This window comes from Netta rufina (genome assembly GCF_964035555.1).
Source record: "Netta rufina genome assembly, chromosome: 24".
NCBI lineage: Eukaryota > Metazoa > Chordata > Aves > Anseriformes > Anatidae > Netta > Netta rufina.
In genome coordinates this window covers 3271989-3295751 of record NC_140148.1, presented here as the reverse complement: position 1 = coordinate 3295751, position 23763 = coordinate 3271989, and the positions used below count along the sequence as shown (strand labels likewise).

General features: G+C 46.0%; 2 protein-coding genes across 2 annotated transcripts in view; both read left to right on the top strand.

Moving 5' to 3' along the window:
• The window catches only part of KCNH6 (potassium voltage-gated channel subfamily H member 6), a gene marked incomplete at both ends in the record, with an annotated part of 29675 nt that extends 28066 nt beyond the window's left edge, over positions 1-1609 (top strand). The window contains 2 exons of the mRNA XM_084300935.1: positions 763-961; positions 1322-1609. Of these exons, the coding sequence (XP_084157061.1) occupies positions 763-961; positions 1322-1609 (487 nt within the window). The remainder of the gene's footprint in view (positions 1-762; positions 962-1321) is intronic.
• Positions 1610-3360: 1751 nt separating this feature from the next.
• DCAF7 (DDB1 and CUL4 associated factor 7) lies at positions 3361-19289 on the top strand. Its single transcript, XM_084301068.1, has 7 exons — positions 3361-3694; positions 8734-8892; positions 9293-9404; positions 10477-10595; positions 11232-11441; positions 12031-12148; positions 12720-19289. Exons 1-7 carry the CDS (start codon positions 3557-3559, stop codon positions 12890-12892), a joined length of 1029 nt encoding a protein of 342 aa, XP_084157194.1. The 5' UTR covers positions 3361-3556; the 3' UTR covers positions 12893-19289.
• The last annotated feature ends 4474 nt before the right edge of the window (positions 19290-23763 follow it).

Here is a 23763-nt window from a genome sequence, read left to right as displayed (position 1 = left end):
GTTGCCTTCTAAATAAGAAAAAGGACAAGATTTTTGAATAAAAAGGAAGAGGCTGCACTGGAAACATGGGTTTAAAGGCCCCAGGCAGCACCCACACGAGCAGCCAGCTCTCCCATCCACGGTGCTGCACGTGTTAATCTCACTTCACCACAGCGCCTGTGCACATATTTCGGTGTCTCACCAAGGTGCCAGCCCCAGCAGCAGGAGCCAGACCTCCCATCTGCTCTGAGAGCACTACCAGGGCTACTGCCTGCAAGGAGGGCTGTGCCCACGGCTGCCAGTGTTGCTCGTTTCACCTAGGGTTAGGACAAGGCAGAAGGAAGGGGCTTATTCTGCTTTTCCTTTTCCCTCCATTACTCCATTCAGAAAGGTTGGCACCAACCCATCTTGCTCCCATTTGTCAGCACAGGCAGCTGGCCTGCAGAATTGATCCAGGTTAAAACTAACCACCGCGTTTTTTCCCCCCCTCCGGGATAGTTTTAACTTTGCTCAGTTCCCTGCTCCAGATCCCGGTTTGGCTTCGCAAAAAAATAAAACCAGGCAGGGGAAAATTGAGCGTGGCAGGAGAGAGGCAGCAGGACCGACCTCTCTGTGGCAGCACTGGTTTGACGCTCTGCTAAAAATCTCCCCAAGCAGCACCAGACAGAGCAGCAGCACCCACAGGCAGCCGAATCAGCACCTCCTCCCCGCCCCACCGCGGGTCCGGCTCTGACGGGGTGCAGCGGGACGCACTGAGCTAATGCTGGGCTGCTCTGTCCCCAGGCTGGAGTCCAGGATGTCGTCAGACATTAATATAATCCTCCAGCTCCTGCAGCGCCAGCTGTCCCAAGTGCCGCCCGCCTACAGCCCCATCTCGCCGTCCTCGCACAACCTGGCCATGTACGGCGTCGTCCCGCGGAGCCTGGAGCCGCTCGCCCCCTGCGCACCCCTGGAGGATGAGGAGCAGACGGCCCTGGGGCAGGTAAGGCCACCCCGTCCTGGCTCAGCATCCACTGAGCTTCCTGCTGCCCCCAAAGGATGAGCCCCGGAGGACCAGCAGTTCTCTCCTGCATGCAGAACACAGCTAAGTTTGTTGGGGTCCAGGCAAAGCCCAGGGGTCCTGACACCAGAGAAGATCGACTTGGGGATTCTTCTGCCCCTGATTTGTGGGCGCAGCACTTCCAGGTTTCCCAGTCAGTAGGGAACGGGGTGGGTTTTTGCTCTTAGGCTTCCCCAAGCCCAAAATAACATTTTGAAGGGGTTGAGACCTGATGGGGTGAGGAGAAAGCATGACTATGTTTTGCTTTTGCCATAACCCACCTGGTTCCTCCTTTCCCACCAGAACCCGAGCTACACGGAGGTGGAAAAGTTCCACTTGAAATCCAGGGACTCCTTGTCGAGCGGGATGCACCTCACCGTGGCGTCCGATGAAACCATGACGGTCTACTCCGAACAGGAGCACCATTCCCCACCTCTCCCCAACCCAGAGCCTCCCCACCAAAGGGCACCAAACACCCAGGGACTCTTGCGGGGCTCTCGGTTCCCTTCCCTCCCTGAGCACTTGGAGGCATCTTCCGAGCACCAGGACATTCAGAGACACCTCTCCGACCCAGTGCTTCCTGGAAGTTAGAGATGTGGGGGCTGCGAAGCAAGTCAAGAGGAACCTCAACTGTGAGCTCGGTCAGTTGATGTTGATTTTGACTGCAGGGGTAAGACGGAGGACAATGCCGTTGGCTCAGGGGTATCATTTGTAGCTGTCTTCTGCCACCGTGAAAGGAAGAGTAGAGTGGCTGGCTTCCAAGATCAACGTTTTCCAGCGGTTTCCATAGAGTAGATTTCATTTGCACATTATAGCGAACCCAGAGCAGTTCTTTCTGACGGCCACCAACAGGCTGGCTAGGCCAAGCAGCACCCACCGCCTCTTCCTTGCCAAGGCTTCCTCTCGAGAGCAGCACAAAGCCGAGTGAGCCACAGCGACTGGAGGGGAGCAAATCCGTGGCTCTCTGCTGCGAGGGCGCTTTGCTGTCAGCTCTTCGGAGCCGGGACCATTGCGTTGGTACTGGGCTCAGCCCAGCGGAGCCTGTGGGCACCACAAAATAAAGGGGAGTCAACCAGAGGAGGAGGAGATCTCCACAGCGCGGTACTGGGGGGAGCTGCAGGTGGGAAGCCCAGGACAAGGACAGAGGACAGAAGCTATCCCTGTCCTACCTGATGGCCACCGAGACACTGAGAGCCAACAACCCCCGCCACTTCAGCACGCTTCAGCACGAGTCCTAGGGCACTGACTTCTCCAGCAAGGCCAACCGCGCCTTGCAAACCCCAACATGCATCTCACCAATCCCTGTAGGAACCCAGCTGGTCACCGGCCTGGCCATAAAGCACAAAACTCAAAAGCACAATCCCAGAAAGCCGAAAAGTCCCAGACACCTCATCTCCAGCCCGTCCTCCCAGCTTCTCTCTTTTGATAAAGGTTTGATAGATGCTTCCTCCTCCTCAGCCCTGTTCCTGGCAGACTCCCACAGCGTCCCCCGTAGGAGAAGCCCACTTAGCACTGCCGCCTCGCTGTTCGGTTAGATGCTGTGACAGTCCTAGGCCGCCTGCTCAAGTAACGTATTGAGCTCCCTTTGAGAGTAGTCAAACTGTGAGCGTCTCTTTCTCTGGAGTTTTAGTGTACACTTTGCTAATAAAGATGTTTTTGGCACCTAACGAGGATTGCAGCTGTGTTTGTTGGGAGTACGTGTAAATTCACCAATGGGGAGCACCCAAGGGAGCAGCACCCAAGGGAGCAGCACCCAAGGGAGCACCCAGACCCGCACCCTGGTGCCGCACCCAGGCACCACCTGCCCCGCCATGAGGGGCTGAAGCCAGGCACTCTGCCCCAGCCTGCCCGGCTCCAGGCAGGAGCTTCCTAAGAAGCCGGGCTGCTTGGTGTTACTGGCAGTAAAGCCCCGTAATTAACCCTGGGCTAATTACAGACCAACCCCATCCCCCCCCCGCCTCTCGGCGGAGACGGGATTCGAACTCGGACCCCAGGGAGCGCCCGAAGCGGGCCTCGGGCTGGGGTGACGGACAGCGCTTCCAGCCAATCGGCTGTCAAGAAGGGCTCGAGAGCCCGCCTCGCGCCACTGCGACCCCTTGCAGCCAATGTGCTGCCGAGAACGAGCGCGGCCTCCCTCTAGGGCGGGACCACCCTCCGCGGTAGGTTCTCCCGGCAAGGGAAGGGCAAACCGACCAATAGGATACCGCGCGGCGCCAAACGGGCGTGCGTTCCACCCAATAGCCGCCCGCCTGGCTAATGGACAGCAGAGCCGCCCAACCCGCGCTCAGAGGGCGGGCCTCCGCGCGCGGCTTCCGCTCCCGTTGTGTGAGGGGCCCGAATCCCAACCGGCCGCCGCCGGGCGTCTGAGGCCGGGCCTGGGGGCGCCGCGGCCTCGCCCCGCTCCCCGCCGCCTCCGAGGCCGGGCCCAGCGCCTGCCCCGGGCCCTTCCCCTCAGCAGGGCCCAGCCCAGCCCGGGGTCCCGCTCCCGGTCCCGTCCCGGTTCGTTTTTCCCCCCTCCCGTCGCCCCCCGGCCCCGCCATGTCGCTGCACGGCAAGCGGAAGGAGATCTACAAGTACGAGGCGCCATGGACCGTGTACGCCATGAACTGGAGCGTGCGGCCCGACAAACGGTTCCGCCTGGCGCTGGGCAGCTTCGTGGAGGAGTACAACAACAAGGTGGGCACGGCCTCCCCCCCCAAAAAAAAAGGAAAAAAAAGGGCCCGGGGGGGGGGTTTGGGGGTCCCCCCCCTCTCGTTGGGTCCTTTCCTGTGGGGTTGGGGGGGCTGGGGGGGGTCTGTGGGGGGGTGCTGCTCGCAGAGAGGTCTCCTCAGTGGCCTCAGCCCCCCTCGGCGTGTCTGGGTTTTGTGGGGAAAGTTTTCGGCCAGGACTCGAGGCTGGGAGCGTGCGAGCTGGGCTGAGGCTGTGTCAGCAGCGTTACGCCTGTTTTACTGTTCGTTCTCCTCGTGGAAGGTTGCTGGGGGGGCTTTTTCATGAGGCTGTAAGCCCTCGGTGCCTTTGCTCGTCTCTGAGAGCAACGCTGACATGAAGCGTGCGGTTGGATCGAAGCAGGGCACCTTGTGCAGGTAGCAGAGAGGTGGCCGGCTCTTCAAATTGAACCCTTCATTTCTCGACAGCCTTTAATGCATTGGTCTGGGTAATGAATGCATACGAGCAGAGGAGGGATGAGGAAATAAACCCAGCTGTAGAGCATGCAGAAAGTTGTGTGAAGCTTGAAGCTGTTGCAAATAGAGCTCTGTGTTTATAGCATGGTGCTTTGTAGCTTTGTCGAGCCGCTTAATGGAGAAAATAAGGCCAAAAGTTGGCGTTGGGAATTGGGCATTGGGCAGGGATGTCACGAGGGGTGATCCGAAGGCAGGTGACACCTCTGGGAGCGGTTTGGTTACTGCACCTGCAGCAGTCTTGGCGGGATGCTCACAGCGCGCTGCAGCCCGGTCAGTGACCAGCTACGAATGAGTTGAGCCCCATCAGGGTGCTGGGGGTGGCAGCTCGCTGAGCTCCAAAACTTCCCCTTTCTTTAAAGGCCAAATCACCAACCTGTGAGTATTTTGTTTAGAAGTGGTGGAGTTGGCTAATAAGGGACACGTTTCTGGTGCTTTTCACTTTGGGTCGTTCCCTGGGGATTATTATTCCCAATCACAGCGTTATCGAGTCTGCTTTTCAGCTCAGGCTTCCACCATAAAGGCAGTTGAGTCAGCCACTTTTTTTTATCCTTTACACTTAGTTGGTGCAGACAAGCTCTGTAGGGCTGTGTAAATGACCCGTCTGTAAATATTCCCCAGAGCTTCTCCTGACCTCAGTGACTCAGGACTCACAATCCTGATGACTCCGGTCCCTCCGAGCACCTCATTCTGTATTTATGCAGCGCGGTGTGAACAGCAGGAGAGTAATTGTGCGAGGCTGAGTTGCCGGGCTGGAAGTACAGAAAATGGGTGATTAAAAATTCAGTTTGTACAACAACACGGCGAAACGTGGCCTTCGGTTTGTTGAGGTGGTTTGCTGTGATCCTTAAAGGGTGCTGGGTTTTTTGTGTGGTGAGGGGTGGGGTTTGGGGTTTTTTAAGGTGTTTTCAGTAGAGCCTTCTGCTGTAGGTAGGTGATGACAGGTAGAGCCCTCCTGGATAAAGTCAAATTGGTGCTCAGAGCATTGGTGGTGTCTTCCCTTTGGAGACCAGAGGGAGCTTGGGAGTGCTTGGGTGTTTGCACGCTCTTCATGGTGTCTCTCCGAGGCTCTCAGCGCTTTGCTGAAACTTTTAGGGGATGCTCAACCCCTCGGGGAACGGCTTCGGGCTCCAGGTTGGGACAGACCCTGCGTGGGTGTGCTGGGGGCACGCTCACTCTGAGTTCTCTCAGCTCCAACCTCTGTCCGTGGGAGTGGTAAAACTGAGGTAACACAGGGAAAGGACTGAAGGTGTCCCAAGTAGCCCATAATGTGCTTAGAGCAGGTTTTTTTCAACCCGAGTTCTGAGATAAGTGGGAATTTAAGTCTTGTCAGGCACGTGTGGAAGCTTTGTCCTCTTGCCGAAGCCGCCCTGCACGGTTGAGATGTTTTACGTTGCCAAATTCTGACATCAAAATACCCTTGCAGGTGGAACCAATCAAAAGGCTAACGAAAACTCACTTTCATTTCAGCTTTCTCTTTGCACTCGGATATCTTTGGAGGCTTTTGACAAGCACCAAACATTTCTGTTCCTGTTGCTGCAGTGTTTTGTTCTAAATAACCGACTTCCTTCCTTCCTTCCAAAGCCCAGACTGGAATAGCAATTCTAGCTTGCTGAAAACGTAACCAAATAGGTCAATATAGTTTTTCCTTGTTACTCTCCTGTTTTATTTATATATTTTTTAAGGTGTTTTAAAAAAGATTTAGTGCACCAAGCATTTGTGGTAGCAGCGTTTTCTGTTGGGGCTGTGAAAGGAAGAGGACAGATTCTTGTCCCCTTCATTTTGGGGACTTTCCATTTCTGTAGTAATTACCGGAGCTCCAAGTACGTGCGGCTACATGCACAAAAGGTCTCTTTGCACCTCTCATTTGTGGGGGATTCAGTTCTATTGGCTGCAGAACCCCAATCTCCTGCTGTCCCCAATTCCCAGACTCTCCTAACCGCTTTAATTCCCCTACGACTAACAAGCTGGAGGGCACAGGAGGGAGCTGATTGCCAGGATCTCTCTGAACCCCCAGGGGAGTTCTGCTTCAGCTCCTACACCTGCACCGATCGTTCCCTGGTAGAAGGAGACAGTGGGAAGAGCTGAAATTATTTAGGCTGGCTTTTCCTGAACGCCTTGGATTAGCAAACTGCTGCTAGGCTTTAGAACACTTCACAGATCGCTGGTGTGATGGGAGGCAGCTGCAGGCTCCTGAGCGTGGCTTCGGGGATCAGGAGTGATCTGTGGAAAGGAGCAGGCAGGCTGATTGCAGGCTGTACCTGGAGGACAGAGGTGCCACCTTCTCCTGCACGGTGCCTCAGATCAGGGAGCGTTTGGTGTGGTTGCTTTACCAGGGGGCTGTGGTTTTTATTTTTCTGTAAGGTTTAGGGTTGCAAAGACAAGTCAATCACAGCGACTTGATGGACAGCGGTAGGAAAACACATCCAGTTTCAGCGTATCTTGATCTATGGGAGAAATGAAATAATTACACAGCATTCCTGGCTGCCATCGCAGTGTAATTGTAAAGCTCATGGAGGTTGAACCCCCCCTTGTCCTCCTTTCCCCACCTGGACGAGTGACAGGTAGATGCAGAACGGCTCAGATTGTCTCCTGCCTGACCATTACTTTGGTTTTAGCATCTCCTCAGGCTTTTCTGGTCTCAGATTTAGGCACTGCTTCGTGCAGTAGTTGACAGCAGCAGATCTCACCTCTCTTGCAGGAGGGAGAGACGGGGCTCTCGTACGGGCAGCATCCCGAAAATCACCCCATCGTTCTCTGCAGCCTGCACCGAGAGCGTGGCCGGAGGGGTTCGGGTCCGAGGAGAAGAGTCAGACCTCTGAACGTGCTGAGCTAGGAGAGAGCAGAGCTGCTCCAGCGGTGTTTGCTGCTGCTGGGTCCCACAGTCAGCGGCAGGTGCCAGGAGGTCTCATGTCCTCGGTGGGCTTCTTGTTCTCCAACCTGGCCTGCGCCGAAAAACGTCAAAGGTCACCAAGGGGTTGGCTGGCACTGCTCTTTCTGCAGAGGGGTTAAACATGGTCGTGCAGGGTGGGGATCTGTCAGTTCGCACCAGGAAAGCGAGTCCTCTGCTGTCTGAGATCCCCCTCTGGTTGGGGAATGTTGATTGCTTCGGACCGGCTTAATGCCTGCACGTTGAGCTGCAAACAGCATAAGCAAAGGGAAAGAAATGATTACAAGTCGTTTGTCTTCTGATTCTGACCTTGCCGCAAGATTTTCTGTGACCAAGGACAATTTGCTTCCTTTGTGAAATCCGCTTAGCATTCCTGAGCCCTAAAGGAGTTGGAGCTTTCTGTCAATCGCTTCAGAAGACCGGGAGATGCGGGGCTGCTTCGCGGTGGGCTGTGAAGTGGAGCAGCTGCAGTGAGGGGAGTGCGAGGCAGACGTGGCCTGGTTTTAGAGGCTTGGTTTGACGTCTTCTAGGGTCTCTTACAGGGTGGAAGGGATGGATCTTCAGTTTGACAAGCAGCAAGGGTCGCATTTGTTAGGAGCATCCCTAAATGGACTCGTAACTGGACTGTGGAGGTGTGCTGTTGTGTGTCTGGGGGGAAATGCGGTGATTTCCAGCCTACTTCAAATGTGTAGTTCATGAACTGAATTGCATATGCCAGAATATTTAGGAATTGTGCAGATAAACATCTTAGAATAAGTCTATTAAGCCACGGTTTCCAGGAGGAAGCTGCAGTGTGGAAAGTATTAGGAAGTTCCCACTGTGAGCAGCTTACAAACTGCTTGCAATGAGTCGTCCTCGCAGTGTTTGTGTTCGAGCAGCGCTCAGCACAGTGGGGCTCTCATCCTGTTTAGGTCTTGTAGGCACTGCTAGGTAAACACCTCCTCCCAGCACCGTATTGTTCTCTGAGCGCTTTCTGACATGTCAATATTTTTCTAATAACATCATGTCTGGGACTACCAGCATTATTTCAGGTGCTGTCATGACCGAGCTATGTGGAGATAGCTTCTTGTCTGCCCTTCCCTCTATCACATTACCATGGGAAGAAAAATACTAATTTGGAGATCAGCTGCCTAAAATCTTTCAGCAGGCCCGCTTTCTTGGTCTTTTCACACAAAACACTAGAATAATTTTGTTGATGTTTTCTCTTCCCCCTCCTTTTTTTCCCAAGTTTGAATTCTCTTTGCTTTCTGACACCAGGTGGGATTAATCCGTGTTCTCCTTTGGTGCAGCTGTGGCAGGCTGTGTTAGCTCCTGTGACACTGAGAGTTAGCTGGTGGGATCCGGTGCAGTGTGTGGAAGAGAAGGGTGGGCTTCAGTCCTTGGGGCTGGGATTTTGCTTCACTTAAGATCACGTCTTCCAAGTACAGCGCTGTGGTGAGGATGGGTACTTCACTTTGCTTCCCAGCTGGGCACATAAGCACAGCTTTGAAGATTTCTCATTCCATTGCCATGATTAATTGTCTTTTGTAATTGTCCTTGAGGTTCCAGAAAGCATCCTTCTGAAATACGCTGTCCTAATGCACTAATTATAAATGATTCTTCTGTTAAAAATGCTTTCTCTTTCTTTTGAATGTGGCTTCTTACAGGTGCAGCTTGTTGGTTTGGATGAAGAGAGCTCGGAGTTCATTTGCAGGAACACCTTTGATCACCCCTACCCCACCACAAAGCTGATGTGGATCCCGGACACCAAGGGAGTCTACCCAGACCTGCTGGCAACCAGCGGTGACTACCTGCGTGTGTGGAGAGTGAGTAAATCCTCCCCGGGGAGAGACCTCTGATACTGACTGCTGCAGAGTTATCTCCTTTTGTACTTGAGACCAGATTTTTGACTTTCCTTTCATGGTGTCTTGTGCTTGCTGCAGTGTGAAGGTGAAGACACAAAATGAAGGCAGAGCACTGAATAAGTTTTTCTTAGCTGCAGTAATAATGCTACTAAATACAAAGACTGTAGGAAAGGCAGAATTACGGTGGTAATTGCTGTTTTAATCACCTGATTGAAGACAGAGGTGGTGATTGTGTTTTCCAGACAGTTAGGCTGTAAAGCTGAGGGAAAGAAAGCCGGGATTAGCGCTCTGTGTTGGAAGTACAAGTGGAACGAGTCGCGTGATGTTTCTATTTCAGTCAGATGTTTTGCTTTTCCTAAAGGTGGGTGAAACAGAGACCCGGCTGGAGTGTTTGCTGAACAATAACAAGAACTCTGATTTCTGTGCTCCGCTAACATCGTTTGATTGGAATGAAGTGGATCCGTACCTCCTAGGTGAGACTGACAAAACGCTGCAGCTGTTGGTGTGAAAGACACGCTTCTGAATCCAGTCTGGTGAAATCCCAGAGGTGCCCGACTGCTGTCATTGCAAGCAGCACTCTGGTAACTAACAAGCAGACAAATTTGTGTGTTGGAGAAACTGCCATTGTCTTGGGTTTTGAAAAAAGAAGAAAAAAAAAGACAGCTCTTGGAGACTTTTTTTTATGTTGAAAGGTGGCCCCTCCTCTACGGAGGTTGGATTAGGGGCCTTCCTTTGCTGCCTCAGTTGTTCCTACCTTGCAGATAGGAGCTATCAGCCTTCGGGGCTGGTGTTCCAGTGCTGAGTAAAAGTGGATGTGAACTCCTGTGACTTACCCAGTGTGTTCTGGAGTGGTTAGAAAACTCCATACCAAGCTTTTTATTTCTGAAAATCATTTCAATGGCAGGAGCCCTTAATTCAGTTGGAGAAGGGGGCTGAATGCTTAAGGCTTAATTTTAGCCTTTGGGAGAAATTGTCAATCCATGATGACTGATTCAGCAGAGGTTTGTTTTCCAGCAGAGGACAGCCGTTCATGTCAGGGGGATTTGCCCAGAGATTAACACTGATAATGTGTCTTAGTAATTATTTACTACATGATTTATTTTTTCTGTGTTGCATTGCTCCTCTCTTAAGAGCTTTACTGCTAGCCCCACCTTCAGTCCACAGAAGCAATCAGTTAATAACGATGTGCTATTGCAATTCTAGGATTAGGCTTTGGTTTTGACATGTGCATGAGACTTAAAGGATGGGGAAGTTCATCCCAGATCTGCATCAGGCTTCTGCATAGATTGAAGCAGACATGAGCTATTTACACTTTATTCCTGTGTGAAAGACTCTTTCCGCAGCTAAAAGGTTTGGGTCATTTAAATGCATGGCAGATTGCTGGCTGGTTGGCATTCTTGATTTTAATTGTATGCTGCTCTTGCAGCTATTCTGATCTGTAGATGTCAGAGGCTATTACACTAATGGAGCAAGTCATTAGCAAAATTCTCACAAATTATCGTATTAAGAATATTCATTTTGCTAACAGAAGCCTTTTTGTTTCAGGTACTTCTAGTATTGACACGACCTGCACTATCTGGGGTCTGGAGACAGGGCAGGTTCTTGGAAGAGTAAATCTGGTCTCTGGCCATGTTAAGACCCAACTTATTGCGCATGACAAAGAGGTGATGGCTTCATTTGGTTGTTTACATTGCATATATTTAAAGCAGCAGACAAGGAAAAGGGCTTTTCTGTGTTTTTTGTTTTTTTTTGAGAAATCTGATTATCCAAAAATTTAATGTTTTAAATTTAAAATTTAAGATGTATGGCTTTGATATGCATTAGTTATAGCTCAGATATACAGGTTTTATACGTTACAAACTGATTAAAGCTGTTCTGTTGGCTACTGCTCTGTTTACTCGTCATCAAATCTGGGCTTGAGAATATGTTTGTCTTACTAGATTATGCTCTAGAATATTTTAGAAAAATGAGATAAAGCACCAAATTGGAATTGTAATCAACTGGATATCAAAGGCAATAAACAGCTTACAGGATTCTTTCATTTTAACAAAATCTGAGTCTGGAAAACAAATATGTTCGGTTTCAGTGAATAATCCTGTAATGACGTGACTAGTTGTTTTTTCCCCCTTCCCTTTGGCAAACATAGTGACTTAAAAACTAGCTAGGAAGCTCAAGCATTTAACAGAAAATGTCACTACTAGTTCTGCTATTCATACGGAAAATCCATTTTGCTGTGAATTAGGAGGCAGTGCATTGACTAAAACTGAGGTTGTGTTTTTCTCTGCCCTGGTGCCGAGCAGGTGTATGACATAGCATTTAGCCGTGCAGGTGGTGGAAGAGATATGTTCGCTTCAGTTGGTGCAGATGGCTCGGTGAGGATGTTCGATCTCCGTCATCTGGAACACAGCACCATCATTTATGAAGACCCACAGCACCATCCATTGCTGCGTCTTTGCTGGAACAAGCAGGATCCCAACTATCTTGCTACGATGGCCATGGATGGCATGGAGGTGAGGCACTAGCTCTCCTGGGGGTGCTACTGGCTGGGATTTTTGGGAGGTTGCTTGGCCCTTCATTTCTTAACTTTTGAAGGAAGAGTGCAATGTTGTTATGTGGAGTATGATTAAGGATCACTTCTTATTTTAGTAATTTCAGTAGGAGTTAAAGGTAACTGGCATTATAAGCTTGGAGATCTCTGGGGCTCCTAAATATTTCAGCTGATTTTTTTAAGAGGGGTCCGTGAGCCAGTTGGGCAACAGCTTTCCCTTAAAATCATAAGTGCAAGTACTGTAGTCATCCTGTTCTTTCTCAGTTCATTGCATAAGGCAGTGTACCTTAGTTTGTCGCCTGTGCTGCTTCAGGGAAGCATAATTCATTTGCCATGTTCTCATATCTCACAAGCCTTCCTGGTGAGGCCTGACTCTTCTTGAGATGCACACAATTTGCTGACCAGCTAGAAACTATTCTGTGAGAACAGTGTGTGCTTGCCAGGTGCACCCTTTGGGGAAAGTCTTCACAGCCTTAGTTCAAATCTTTTTCTTTTCTGGAGGAAAAAATAAAAAATGCCAATTATTAACTTTGCTGTTTTTGTTTCTGAAGGTTGTGATTCTAGATGTCAGAGTTCCCTGCACTCCTGTTGCCAGGTTAAACAACCACAGAGCGTGTGTAAATGGAATTGCTTGGGCGCCTCATTCTTCCTGCCATATTTGTACAGCAGGTAGGTGTGGAAAGAGATTCCAGATCGATCTCTCGCCGTCTGCATTAGTGAATCTCTACTTGGGAGCTTTCCATTACATTTGCAAAATCCTTTCTTCCAAAAAGTTAATGCACTTCTCTTACCGCCTTTTGCTAAAGATTATAAGTGATTTAGAAGTCCTTTATTAGAGACTTTCCTAAAAAGCTTACGGAAATAGATGCCTGCTTGTTGGGTGGCAATTGTGAGCACAGTGCCCAAACTGTGCATCTCTGTTGGCTAAGCTATTCTATTTTCCATGCTTTTTAATGTTTTGTTGTTTGGTTTTTTTTTGCAAGCTACTTCTTAAATGTTTTCAACTGAAGTTCCACTGATTGTTTGGTTTATAACTGTCCTGGATAACACGTAATTATCCAAAGAGGTGTGCTGGTTTCGTTGGAGAACAGCTGCACCACCGTATCTCCATCTTGATTTCTTACCTGGACTGCAACAGCCATATTCTATCTAGCTGCTTCTACTACACCCATATTAGAGAGATCCCATGTAGGGAGATTCCATAATGCTTTGATTCTACTTATTTTGTTTTCTTGTGCAGCGGATGACCATCAGGCTCTCATCTGGGACATCCAGCAAATGCCTCGTGCCATTGAGGACCCTATCTTGGCCTATACAGCAGAGGGAGAAATCAACAATGTACAGTGGGCATCGACTCAGCCAGACTGGATAGCTATCTGCTACAACAACTGCCTGGAGATTTTGAGAGTGTAACGTTACTGCTTCATGCCAAATTGAGGCAAGGCCGTATAATTTCCCCTCCCCTCTAAAGTAAGAACAACACGAGTCAAGTGGCCAGTATCTGTTGTTGCTTTGCATCTACTGTTCCAAGAAACTGTTACAAGAATCAAGGACAGGTGTTCCCTGTCCCCAAGACTCTAAAATGCAGAGACATGCTGAGCCTCTTGGACCTTTTGGGTTCTGGTTTCCTTTTTTTTTTTTTTTTTTCTTCAGTTAAAGTTCTGTATATTTGTTTGACTGTGTTAATAAGCTTGCAGGCTTTCAGTTGCTGCGTATGTCCACGTGTTTGTCAGCCAGCTGGGGCAGCACATCTAACTAGTTCGATAGATGCAAGTGCAAAACAAGGTGGGGAAAAAGACGGTGATGTTAACAGCCACCTTGGCAGGAATCTATCATTCCTGTTGTTGCTGCCTCTCAACTGTTTAAACATTTGTATGTTTTTTATATATTGGGCTAACTTTCTATTGAGTAAGGCTTTTCTCCCGAATTCTTACTTTTGATATGTGATCCACTTCCACAGGCCCAAAGCAGGATATATTTGTTGATAGAAGTCACGATAACACTGCAGGCTCCCTGGCAGTAAAGGCCTGCCAGAATTAACCGTTGCCTTGGCTCCCAATACCTGGTTACCTGGGCAGAATTTTCTGGTGCTGTGAAGTACAAGTACTTGTTGCACAATTTCCTTACACTTTTCTGATGCTAGAGGCAGTTGCTACTATGGTAGGCCTTATTTTTAAATTATAACTGAATTTATTGTGTGTCTCCTGCAGTTGTGTTAGCTAACAGAATGGTAATAGGTTTCAGAAAGAAGATACTTGCATGACTTGAGCTCCCTCTGAGGTAAATGACTTCTCAAAAAATGTTATTTGTAATGGACTTTGGAGTGACATTTCCAATGAAATGATTTCCCCTTAGAGGGCTTACTATCTGAACCAAAATAAAATGGTTTCACACTTTGTAGCTTGCTTGATTGGCAAATAATATGACCAAGATTTTGTGGTTAACCTGCACCTTGGAGCTTCTTTGCATTTGGCCTGTGTTCCTGGGAGTTCTTGAAAGGAGTGCAAAGCAATCTTTTTTTCCTAAATGTATTTGCTTTGTACTGTCAGGTCTTGTTGAACGAGGAGATGAGTTGGAAGAGCTGGTCTGCTATCCAAATGAAAGCTGTTTCTCTGAAAGAAAGAATTCCCTAATGCAATGCACAGAAGATGGGTTTCAAATGAAAGAAACAGTGCCACAGAGGCTATGATTTGGCACTTGTCATCCTCATGTCTTTTTGGGATGTGTCCAGGGGCATCTGTTTCTGTTTTGAATAGTGGAACGCTCTACAGTAATACTTTGCAATCAAAGCTGAGTGGATTAGGCAAGATAAAAATCTTCAGCAAAGTCTTAATATAACACAGCTATTCAGATCGATGTTCCACAGTGCTCTCCCAATGAAGACATGACAACCGTAGCAGTGCTCTGAGGCTGTACCAGCTGAGTTTTGATGTAAGTGTCAGAAATTATCAAAATCATCCTTCCACCTAACGTACATTCACCTACAACTACAGGCAGCATTATAAATAGTAGGACGCTGCCAAACTTGAATTGTGATGGTTTATGCAGCAAAGGCGAGCTGGGAAAAGAGATTGCTGAGAAACAGTAAAACTGATGCTGAAAGTGCTGTCAAGTAGAGAACAGACTCTGAAAAGTTTTGTCATTCTGGACATGGGGAAATATTCTACAGATTACTTTTCAACATGAGCTCAGAAAAGCACTGCCTTGTGAATTTGTTTGGAATTCATTAGAAACAGCATTATTATTCCATCACCCCTTTTAATTTCAGAGCCAAGAAACTAACACGGTTTAAGCTCGTGGTTTGTCAGTGGCGTTCTGTATTCAGCTGTGGGTTTTTTTGACAGAAGGCTCCATTTGACTTGAAGGTCAGTTTTCCTTACTAGCTATGGTGCTGAGGGTAGTGTGTTCCACTGATTTGATCGAGGTATCAGAATGGTGTTAGCCAAACAGTTGGGTTACAACTTTTTTAAATAGTGCTTCATCTTAAATTGGAAAATACTCAGAATTAAGTGAAAATTAGGATTTTCTTAGTAGCAGCGTATAACTACGTGCAGAGCTTTAGAAACTCATCAAAATGTGCACATACTTGTAATGTGCTGCTTAATTACAAGCAGTGGATATTATGTGCTGTGTCACTAAGGGATTTTAACTTTGGCTTGGAGTGCAAAGTCAGTTGTTACCAGACAAGCTTTTAATTTAAGTTGTGGTTTGGGGAATGGCAGGAACTACCTGTAACGTTAGTACTTCCAGAAGTCCCCTCTGTGCTTTGAAGTCTCATTCTTAAATAGGTGGTGTGAGTCAAGGATGAATGTGCCTGTTGCTTAGCTTAACAAATCTTTTGCAACTGCCGAATTGTGCTTTAAAAAAAGACATAAGCTAATTTATTTGAAAATAAAGTCACTGAGAGACTCCATGGGCTATACTAAATGACAAATACAGCCTGCTTCTCTAGGAATAGAATCTCTGTTTGTACCAAGATGATGAAAAGAGCACCTGTGAAGGGGCTAACCAACAAATAACCAGGTAGCTTTTGCTAGTGTTAGAGTAAAATTCTGTTGTGAACCTAGAGTGTCAGCCCTTCCATCCATAAAACCAATGAAAGTTCGCCTGTGGTATTGGGTTCTCATTCCAAACTCTTCAAAGGCAAGTGAAGGAATTTTGTGGACTCCAGTGGATTCTAAATAAAACTCACATCCTGTTTGTGTAGCCAGTTGGGCTACCTTCTAGGTCTGTAACATGTTGCTTTGGGCATAATCTGTTGTCATTCTTCTTATGAAATTACATTCAGAATCACCAGAGGCTGTTTTGGAACAGGGAAATGCTACTTAAAATAGCTTCTTTTCAAAGAAGTCACTTGAAAGGTTAATGACTGAAAAGACATGAAAATCCTCATGGGTGAGATGTTCTGTAGTGCAAATGGCACTTCCATCCAGAGAGGAAGTGAGAGACTTCGGTGCCCTTTTGCCAGCACCTGCTGACACAGTGGCAGCAAACTAACTGTCTACTTGCTGGTTCAAGTTTGTTTGCAAGATAAAATAAAACCCTGAGACTTGCCACTGTACCCTGTGAATCAGAAGATAGAGTTTATCACATTTTACTGGCGTAACATTCAATTATGTTGGGTATGAAACCCTCATAAGCATTAATTTTTTCCAAAGTTCATGGATATAAATACTTCAGCATTTGATCTTGATTATTTTGTGCTTGCTGGAGGGTGCAGAGCAACTGCTTTCAAATGCCTCGTATCCCTTGAGTATGCAGTAACATTAAGGGAAAAGTCTGAGCATCAGTGAGGTTAGAAAAGCAGAAAATCGCAGGCTATTTTGGTACAGGCAAGGCCTTGATTCTGGTACGGAGATGTCATTTTTCTCTGGCTTCGGTAGTTGTGCAGCACTCCAGTTGATTAATTCCAGATATTATGCTATTGTCTGGTTGTTATGTTCCCTTTAAACCAAGCTTTCCACAGATTTCTGCTGTTATGTGGGCAACCGGTTGCTAGTATATGGGCTTCAACCAGGAGATTTCAATTGTGTAATACCTCGTTAGTGAGGGGAAAGCATCCAGAATACAAGTTGGATGTTGAATTAGCATGCAGTGTGCTAACCCTTCATCGTCTAACTGAAACGGCCTTTGGTAGGTTGCGTGTACTGGACTTGTGCTTCTGCGTGCAGGGATTTAAAAGGCAAGGATGTGAGTGCTTTGACAATCTATTTAGAAAGGAAACGGTGGTTTCAAAGAGCGATATGACAGGAGACTGATAATACAAGTTGTTCCGTATGGAACCTTGAAATGTACTTAAAAGGGGGAGGCATTGCCTCTCATAAGTCAAAGTTAATGATCCTTTCAAAACTTAGCTGTAATTACTCTCCTGAATGTTCTGGATAATAGTAAAAGGATCTATTTTTGCCTGGTGTCGCAATGAGAAGGCTGCATCAGGCTCAACTATAGATCATTGCCTACCAGGGACTAGGTGAGGGGAGAAGTCCAATATATTGGAATTCTTCACACAGATGCTCTTGTGCTTGTTTTAAATGTAAATCAAGAAAGCTGAGTGTGTCTGTTTTGTTCTCTTGCAGATGGCACTTTAACAAGTATATTTTTGGTAAGATTAGGAGGAGAGTCATCTTTTCCTCAGTCTTTTTATGGTAGGCGTTTGTCTGTGTTTTGTGTGAAATGTTAAATCCATCAGTCACTGAAATCCTCAACTGGCTACGGTTGTCAGTATCTAGTGGACCCTCATCTGTTTCTACTAAACACCCAAACCATGAGCACTTGACAATGCTGTTTGTGTTAAACTGAAGCTCTCTATTCAGAGAATGACACAACCTTGCAAGGTCACCCCAAGTAATTTAGCACAGCTTGTCACCCAGAGAGTCCCTCTTGCTTTATTTAGGAGCTTGGCAGTGTCTGGCAATCTCTCCTCTACTGCTTGGCGGCAGTAGTGGCAGGTTGGTGGTGCACAGCTGTAGCTGGATTCTTTGGGTAACGTTTTTGTGATAGAAAAATTGCTGCTGCTGTCTGTAAATTCACACAACCTAAATTCTGGAGCTTGTCAGTTCCTCGTGCTTAATGGTGTTTTGTCTCTTTCAGAACATCCTCAAAAGGATGAATGGCAGCAAGGGTAAGCTGTTGGCTCAGTGGATTGCAGAGTTACAGTTCCATCCAAATACTGGACTGGTTTGTCTTCCCATTGCTGGTTAGCAAAATGGCCCTACCCCCTCGCATCCATTCTGTTACCTTATCAATTAATACAGGTTATCTCTACACATTTACTGCTTTCTACTGTCAGACCAGTATTCCAGAGCAGGCCTGTATTTATTAGACAGTGGACATTCAAACCGAGTTGTCCAAGACCTGTTCTGGAATGGGCAAGGTACTGTCAGCTGTGTCCCTGTTTCTCTTGATCTTTGTGGAGAATCCAGGGATTTATTTGTATGTGGCACTTAACGAGCACTTTCTCATGCTTAGAGAGGCAGCTGTACTTCACCCTTCTTACCTGAGAAGAGTCAGAAATGTTTTATTGTTGGGGATATTGAGAGGAATACAGCATGCCCCAGCTCTTCTTTTAGGAAGAGATTTCCAGAACTTTTGATCAGCAGCATTCACCAGCACTAAAAAGCAGTAATTAAAAATGCAGCTAAACACCAGTTACTGAATGCTCATCATTTGTGGCAGACTCCAGAGACAAAGGCACTTGTGAGACTTGCTCGCTGCTGTCTAATTTCGGAAGATAACTTTGGCTGCCATGTGTCTCAGTAGCCTTTTGTGCAGCCTTTGGTACTCAGCATCAAGCTAGGATTTTCATACTCATAAAAACAAATCTGGATGACTTCTATCGAATTTATTCCTTCTCAGAAAATCTAACAAAAAGACTTTCCTGAAAATTATCGCTGCAAAGGGTAGCTGTAAGCCCATATTCCAGCGCTCATTGATAGCCACAAGTCAACATCCCTTGGAGTTTGCTCTCACGATTGTAAGACGCGTGACTCTCAAGTCTCCTCTGTTAGAGACGATGATCAGTCTGTCGAATCTGAACCAAGGCAGAAATGCAAGAACTAGTGAAAGTCATAGTACAGCTGTGAAGCAATGTGTTGCTTTTCTGACAACCTGGTGCATATGAGTTATGAAATCTACTATTTAAAAGGAACCTTTTTTTAAACTTGGGTTGCTAGCAGTGTAAAATGTAATTTAAATCTGTTGCGCCGAAGCATTTTTGTTACCGATAGTCAGTAGGAGATGTTTACTTTTTGTGTGTTTTTTCCCTTCTGCTCTTTCCATTCACAGTCCCGTTGTGGTAATTTCCTGAAGGTGTAATCTTTGTAGCATGATTGTACAAACATTCATATGAAACTCCGACTTCTTGTTCTCACTAAACTATGTTAAAGCAATAGTAGTTTTACTTCTGTCCTTCTTTTCTCCACCTTCCATATTGAGATTTGCAACTTTGCTACTATACTGTCCTAGAGGAATCCTAGTATCCTGCTATTCAACAGACATGTGTTGTTGACATGGATAACTGCAGTGTCCCTTTACTCCTTTATTTTTATGGAGAAAATGCAAAAGGTTTTGTTACAATGGATTTTAACACCTGAGTCATGGAACCATACTGTTGAAACTCTGTAAATTTTAAGGCAATTTTCTGAAGTCGCTTGAAAGTGGAATGTTGCATCCTTTTATGCTATTTCCTGCTTCCTATGTAGTTTTATTCAGATTTTTTAACCTTCTTTCTAAGTTTCAGCCTCCTGTGTATTAGGTACAGTATTTTCTGCCTTTCATACTTTGTAATAAAAATGGAACATTTGTAGATTGACTGCAGTTCACTGTGTGGTGAGTTGAAACTGGTACCCGTGGGACTAGCAGGGAAATATTTTTAAATAGGTTTCATGTATCCTGCATGAAGTTCATTGCTGTGGAAGGGAGGGTGATTGCTTTATCTCGTCTCTGCTGTACAAAGCTGGTGAGATGTATTAATTGCTTATCCTACTAATAATGAAACTAACTTCATATTTCTAGCTACAATAAGTTACAGGTTGATCCAAATTATATCGTTAGGAAGCCAGTCACAAGGGAACTTGAACAGAATGGTTAATATTTAAAGTACACCCACATTTACTTTTTTTTTTTTTTTTTGAAACAAATGTACCACGTGTTGTCTGTGCTCATGTTTTCTGACTTCCTTGCACAGTGCTTCTTCCCTACAGAACAAATAGTAATTATCTGCCTGCGTGTTTCTGCTACTTAAGATGAGGGGAAGAGGGATTTTCTAATACAAATAATTGGTCTCTAAGGCTTTTTGAATACAGGCAAATTGAAGACAAAGCAATTAGGCCCTTATTTAGTTCCTAAGCCTTATGTATAGGTGACCTCTGTTAAAGGGCATTTTCTTTACAGGCTCTGTCACTGGTAGCATTGTTGCTGCAACTGGGACCTAAAAGGGAGTATGGGTGGCAGAACTTGGAAATCTGTTTTTAACCTTAAAAATTGGTGAGCAGGACTGATGATTGCAGTAAGTATTTAGATTATCTCTGGTTCAACTAAACTGTTGTCTGAAAACTAGTGTACTTTTGGATTCTTCTCTAATTCTTTGTGTACTGGCTTTGAAATTAAAGCTTTTTAAGCTTCGTAACCACAGTGGAAAGAGTTGCCTATAAAGATGCACTGTTTAAGCTATATATGGACTTTGTTCCAGTAATCCATATTTGGAAAAGATGCCTTCCTTCTAAGAATTGTGTCTTTACCCTAGAAATATATTTACATCCTCCTAGATTCTTTTTCCTGGATCTGTGCTTCAGAATTCTCCAAAGAAGGTTTCTCCGCTTCCATTCTAGTGGAAGAAGGCAAGAAATTTAAATTTCTGTATGCTAAATCCCAGCAACTGTTTTCAATATTGAGACATACCGCAGCAGCTTCCCACTTGGAGAACGTGCTTTCTTCTTTGTAAAGGTAAATAACAATATGTATTCAAATAGCATCACACTTGCATTTGCTACGAATCAATTTATGCAGAAATCTTAAGTGACAATCTCAAGCGGCAAATACTTAACGCCAGAATTCAAAGATGCCAAGCACTACCTGTCATATTTTTAGTAACTTTCAACTGAGAAGAAAATCCCCATCTCTGTAGGGAAGCAACTAAAACAGAGAAGTAAAAAACAGAAAAGTAACATTCATTGTGAAGCCAAATTACTGTTCTTTTGGTTAACTTTGCAATCTAAATTAAATCTGTCCTTTCCATTTGGCATAACTGCATTTTAAACTTCTTACCCAGTATGGTATTGTGGGGAATGCAACAAAAATAGGATCAGTGCTATCGGAGGTAGGTCACCTTCCAGCTGAGGGAGCTCAACCTGTCTTCCCATCTTTTCCCTTCATTAGGGACCGGTAGGATGCAGAAATGTGTCGGTTGGATAGGATGTGGGGGCTAGCTCAGCAATAACCAAACAAATCTACCTGTTTCTCTGGGCGTCCTGTCTCTCTGGTGATAAAGACTAGAAGTCTATAAAATACAGCTGGAAGCAACCGGTTTGCGCCCTAATTAAGTCCTGTGGGAAAGACTGTGATAACAACTTCTGCAAATTGGACCTACTAGTGCAAAAAGTCAGGAGCTGGTAGATGATGAGAGAAACAGACTGCTTGTCAGTGTAGCAAAACAAGTGCCATTAAGTCCTGCAGAGGAATATGCGCAGAAAAAGAAACAGCAAGAGGTTCTCTGCCCTTTGTAAATATTAAGGAACAGCTGACATCTGCTGTGGCTGGCCAGCTCGCTTGCTGTGTGACCCTGGGAAAGTCACTTCTTTCATAGCAGCCGTAAGTGGAAAGCACGTAATTCATCACTGATCAGTAAGTGGCTGGAAAATACTTGAAAGTTAAAGATGTCCTGCAGTAACGCACACTAGTTACGGTAATGCAGTGACAGTAACAAACTTGGGCTTTAATCTTGGGCTTTTTTTTTGGTGCCGCTCCATAAGTGGTCCAGATTGCCAGCTCAGAAGCAAGTAACGATCTAAAAGCACACAACACTTCTAACGTCCTTCCTCCTCTTCCTTCTCTTCAGTTCAACCCACTACAAGCAGGAGAATGGCTCCTATTTTTTTTAACCAGACAGCTTCAGAGCCCCCTCTGCTGGAGTGCTGACAGCAGCAGGCCAGAGTGTGGCCAGCAGGACAGGACAGGTACCAGCTGCTCTTCTGGGGCTGGGGAGTGAACGCTGCACTTGTCCTTTTTAAGGATGCATTTCACATGGTTGATGCACTCTGTTGGTAATGAGGTAAGGTTTTAGGCCCTTTTGTGTTGTGCCACGCTCTCCTGAAGCTGGATTACGATGACAGTCCTGTCAGTTCTTCATCGAAAAACCTGCCTGGAGTGTTAAAGCTGAGAACACCAAGAGAGTGTTCACAGAGCCAGAACTGCCTGGAACCAGTGTGACTGCTCTTCTCAGATCTGCAGAAGAGAGTGCAGAACGCTTCCATGCATCGTCTGAAGATTTATGGAGTTTCTTCTACGCTACCCACCCCCTTTCCCCAGGTTTTTTTCTTTGCACAGCTCCCAGTTCAGCGTCTCTGGCTGTATGGTCTGAGAGGTTGAATAAGGAAGTTTTGGCATGGGACAAGGCTCAGCCTGGAGACTGCTAAGCTCCCCAGGAAGGATGTGTGTACCTAAACAAGAAGGGAAACAGGAAGGAAAGAAGAAATAGTACATCTGATAGCAAGGAGAAGAGGCTCTTTGAGTCAGACAGGTATGCTTCAGAAAACGGAAATACTACCAGAATAGAAAATATGATGGCATAGCAATTAAGAGACTGGGAAAAGATGCCAGGAGTTAAAATCCCAAAGGCCTACTCCAGACTTCCTGTGTAACTTTTAACAAGTCACTGGCTCTCTGTGCAACGCTCTTTAATCCCTAAAATAGGGATTACATTTCCTTTTCTTGCTTCATGCTGTGTGACGGCATTAAACAATTAGGCCTCTGTAAAGTTCCTTTAAAACAAATGAGTTGACTATAAGCACAGTAGCTCCTGTAGAGTCTTGGTGAATATCTGTACTGATGATTTTACATAAAATGGCTTCAAACAATCTGAATAGCTTGAAGCTGAAGTGTGAAGTATGTTTTATCGTTGTTATTTACAGAAATGCTGCTGCTTTTCTGGAAAGCAGCAGCTTTAAAAGGATGTGGGCAATCAGGGTGGAAACCCACAGAATATCAGTTGGTATCATAGTGTTTTTAGTAAAATGAATAACCTCATTCTTTTGTTCAAAATTAGTGCATCACTAAGTAGATGGTAAAAGTGGAAAAAAATATATATTCTTTTTCCCCTGAAGATATATGAAATAGGGTCATCTGCTAAATTTTCATGGTAGAAACTGTAACTGCAGTCCAGGAAGGGTGTACCAGCTTGTCTAGAAAATAAAATATCAGGCGGGAAGTCTACAATGGGCCAAAAAAAGGTCTAATGCCACTGGTGTATAAACAGGGTCATGATAATGTCTCCAAAAGAGCACAGAACTGCAAATCAGCAGACACAACTTGCTGTCTTGTACATCAGGCTTGATAGGTGCGTGAAGTAATGAACCATCAAGGACAAATCATTTGTTTTCAAAGGAGGAACAAGAAAAAACTTCAGTGAAATCCAGGCTTTCTGGGCACTTGGAGATGGAAAGAGCACGTTTAACCAGGATGGCTGTCTCCTACCATCTGCTGGGGGCTCCTCGTTCATTGTCAGAATTGATGATTAGCAAGTCTGGTGTCTCTTCGGTTTAAATAAGTCCACTTTCTACACAAAGGACTTGTAATAGCTTTCATGTAACAGGACTTCAACTGAGAATTTCATTCAAAACCACGTAAGAACTGGAAGAGAGACAAAAATACCAAAGGGTGAGGTGACAGTGTTTTGACATCAGAGCTGGCACAGTGGGGAATTAATACTGAATTTCTTCAGTTTTAGTCCCAGGAGCAATCTCATTAAAACCTTCCTATAATGTCCTTGGCACAAAAAGCAAGTATGATAATTAAATTTGGTGATGAACAAAAGTGGGAGGCTTCAATAATAGGAGGGAACTAGAATATCTTAGAGAATTGATGACTTTGAAGAGTGAGAGGTAGACATGAGATGAAATGTAGCTGTGGAAAGTGCAAAGCTGTGAATTTAGGGGCGAGGAGAAATTTGCAAAGGATGCTAATGGTTTATTACTTGGAAATTAGTGCAGAAAGGAAGTTGGTTTTACTAGTTGATAAAGGATAGCGATGAGCTACTTGAAGCTGTGAAAATGCATGAGGAAAGTTGGTCT

Bases quoted from the DNA above. Each gene is read 5' to 3' on its own strand.
- DCAF7 (XM_084301068.1), top strand. From the start codon at position 3,557: ATGTCGCTGCACGGCAAGCGGAAGGAGATCTACAAGTACGAGGCGCCA. The intron at 3,695-8,733 runs GTGGGCACGGCC...GGCTTCTTACAG, and splicing joins TGGAGGAGTACAACAACAAG to GTGCAGCTTGTTGGTTTGGA. The intron at 11,442-12,030 runs GTGAGGCACTAG...TTGTTTCTGAAG, and splicing joins TGGCCATGGATGGCATGGAG to GTTGTGATTCTAGATGTCAG.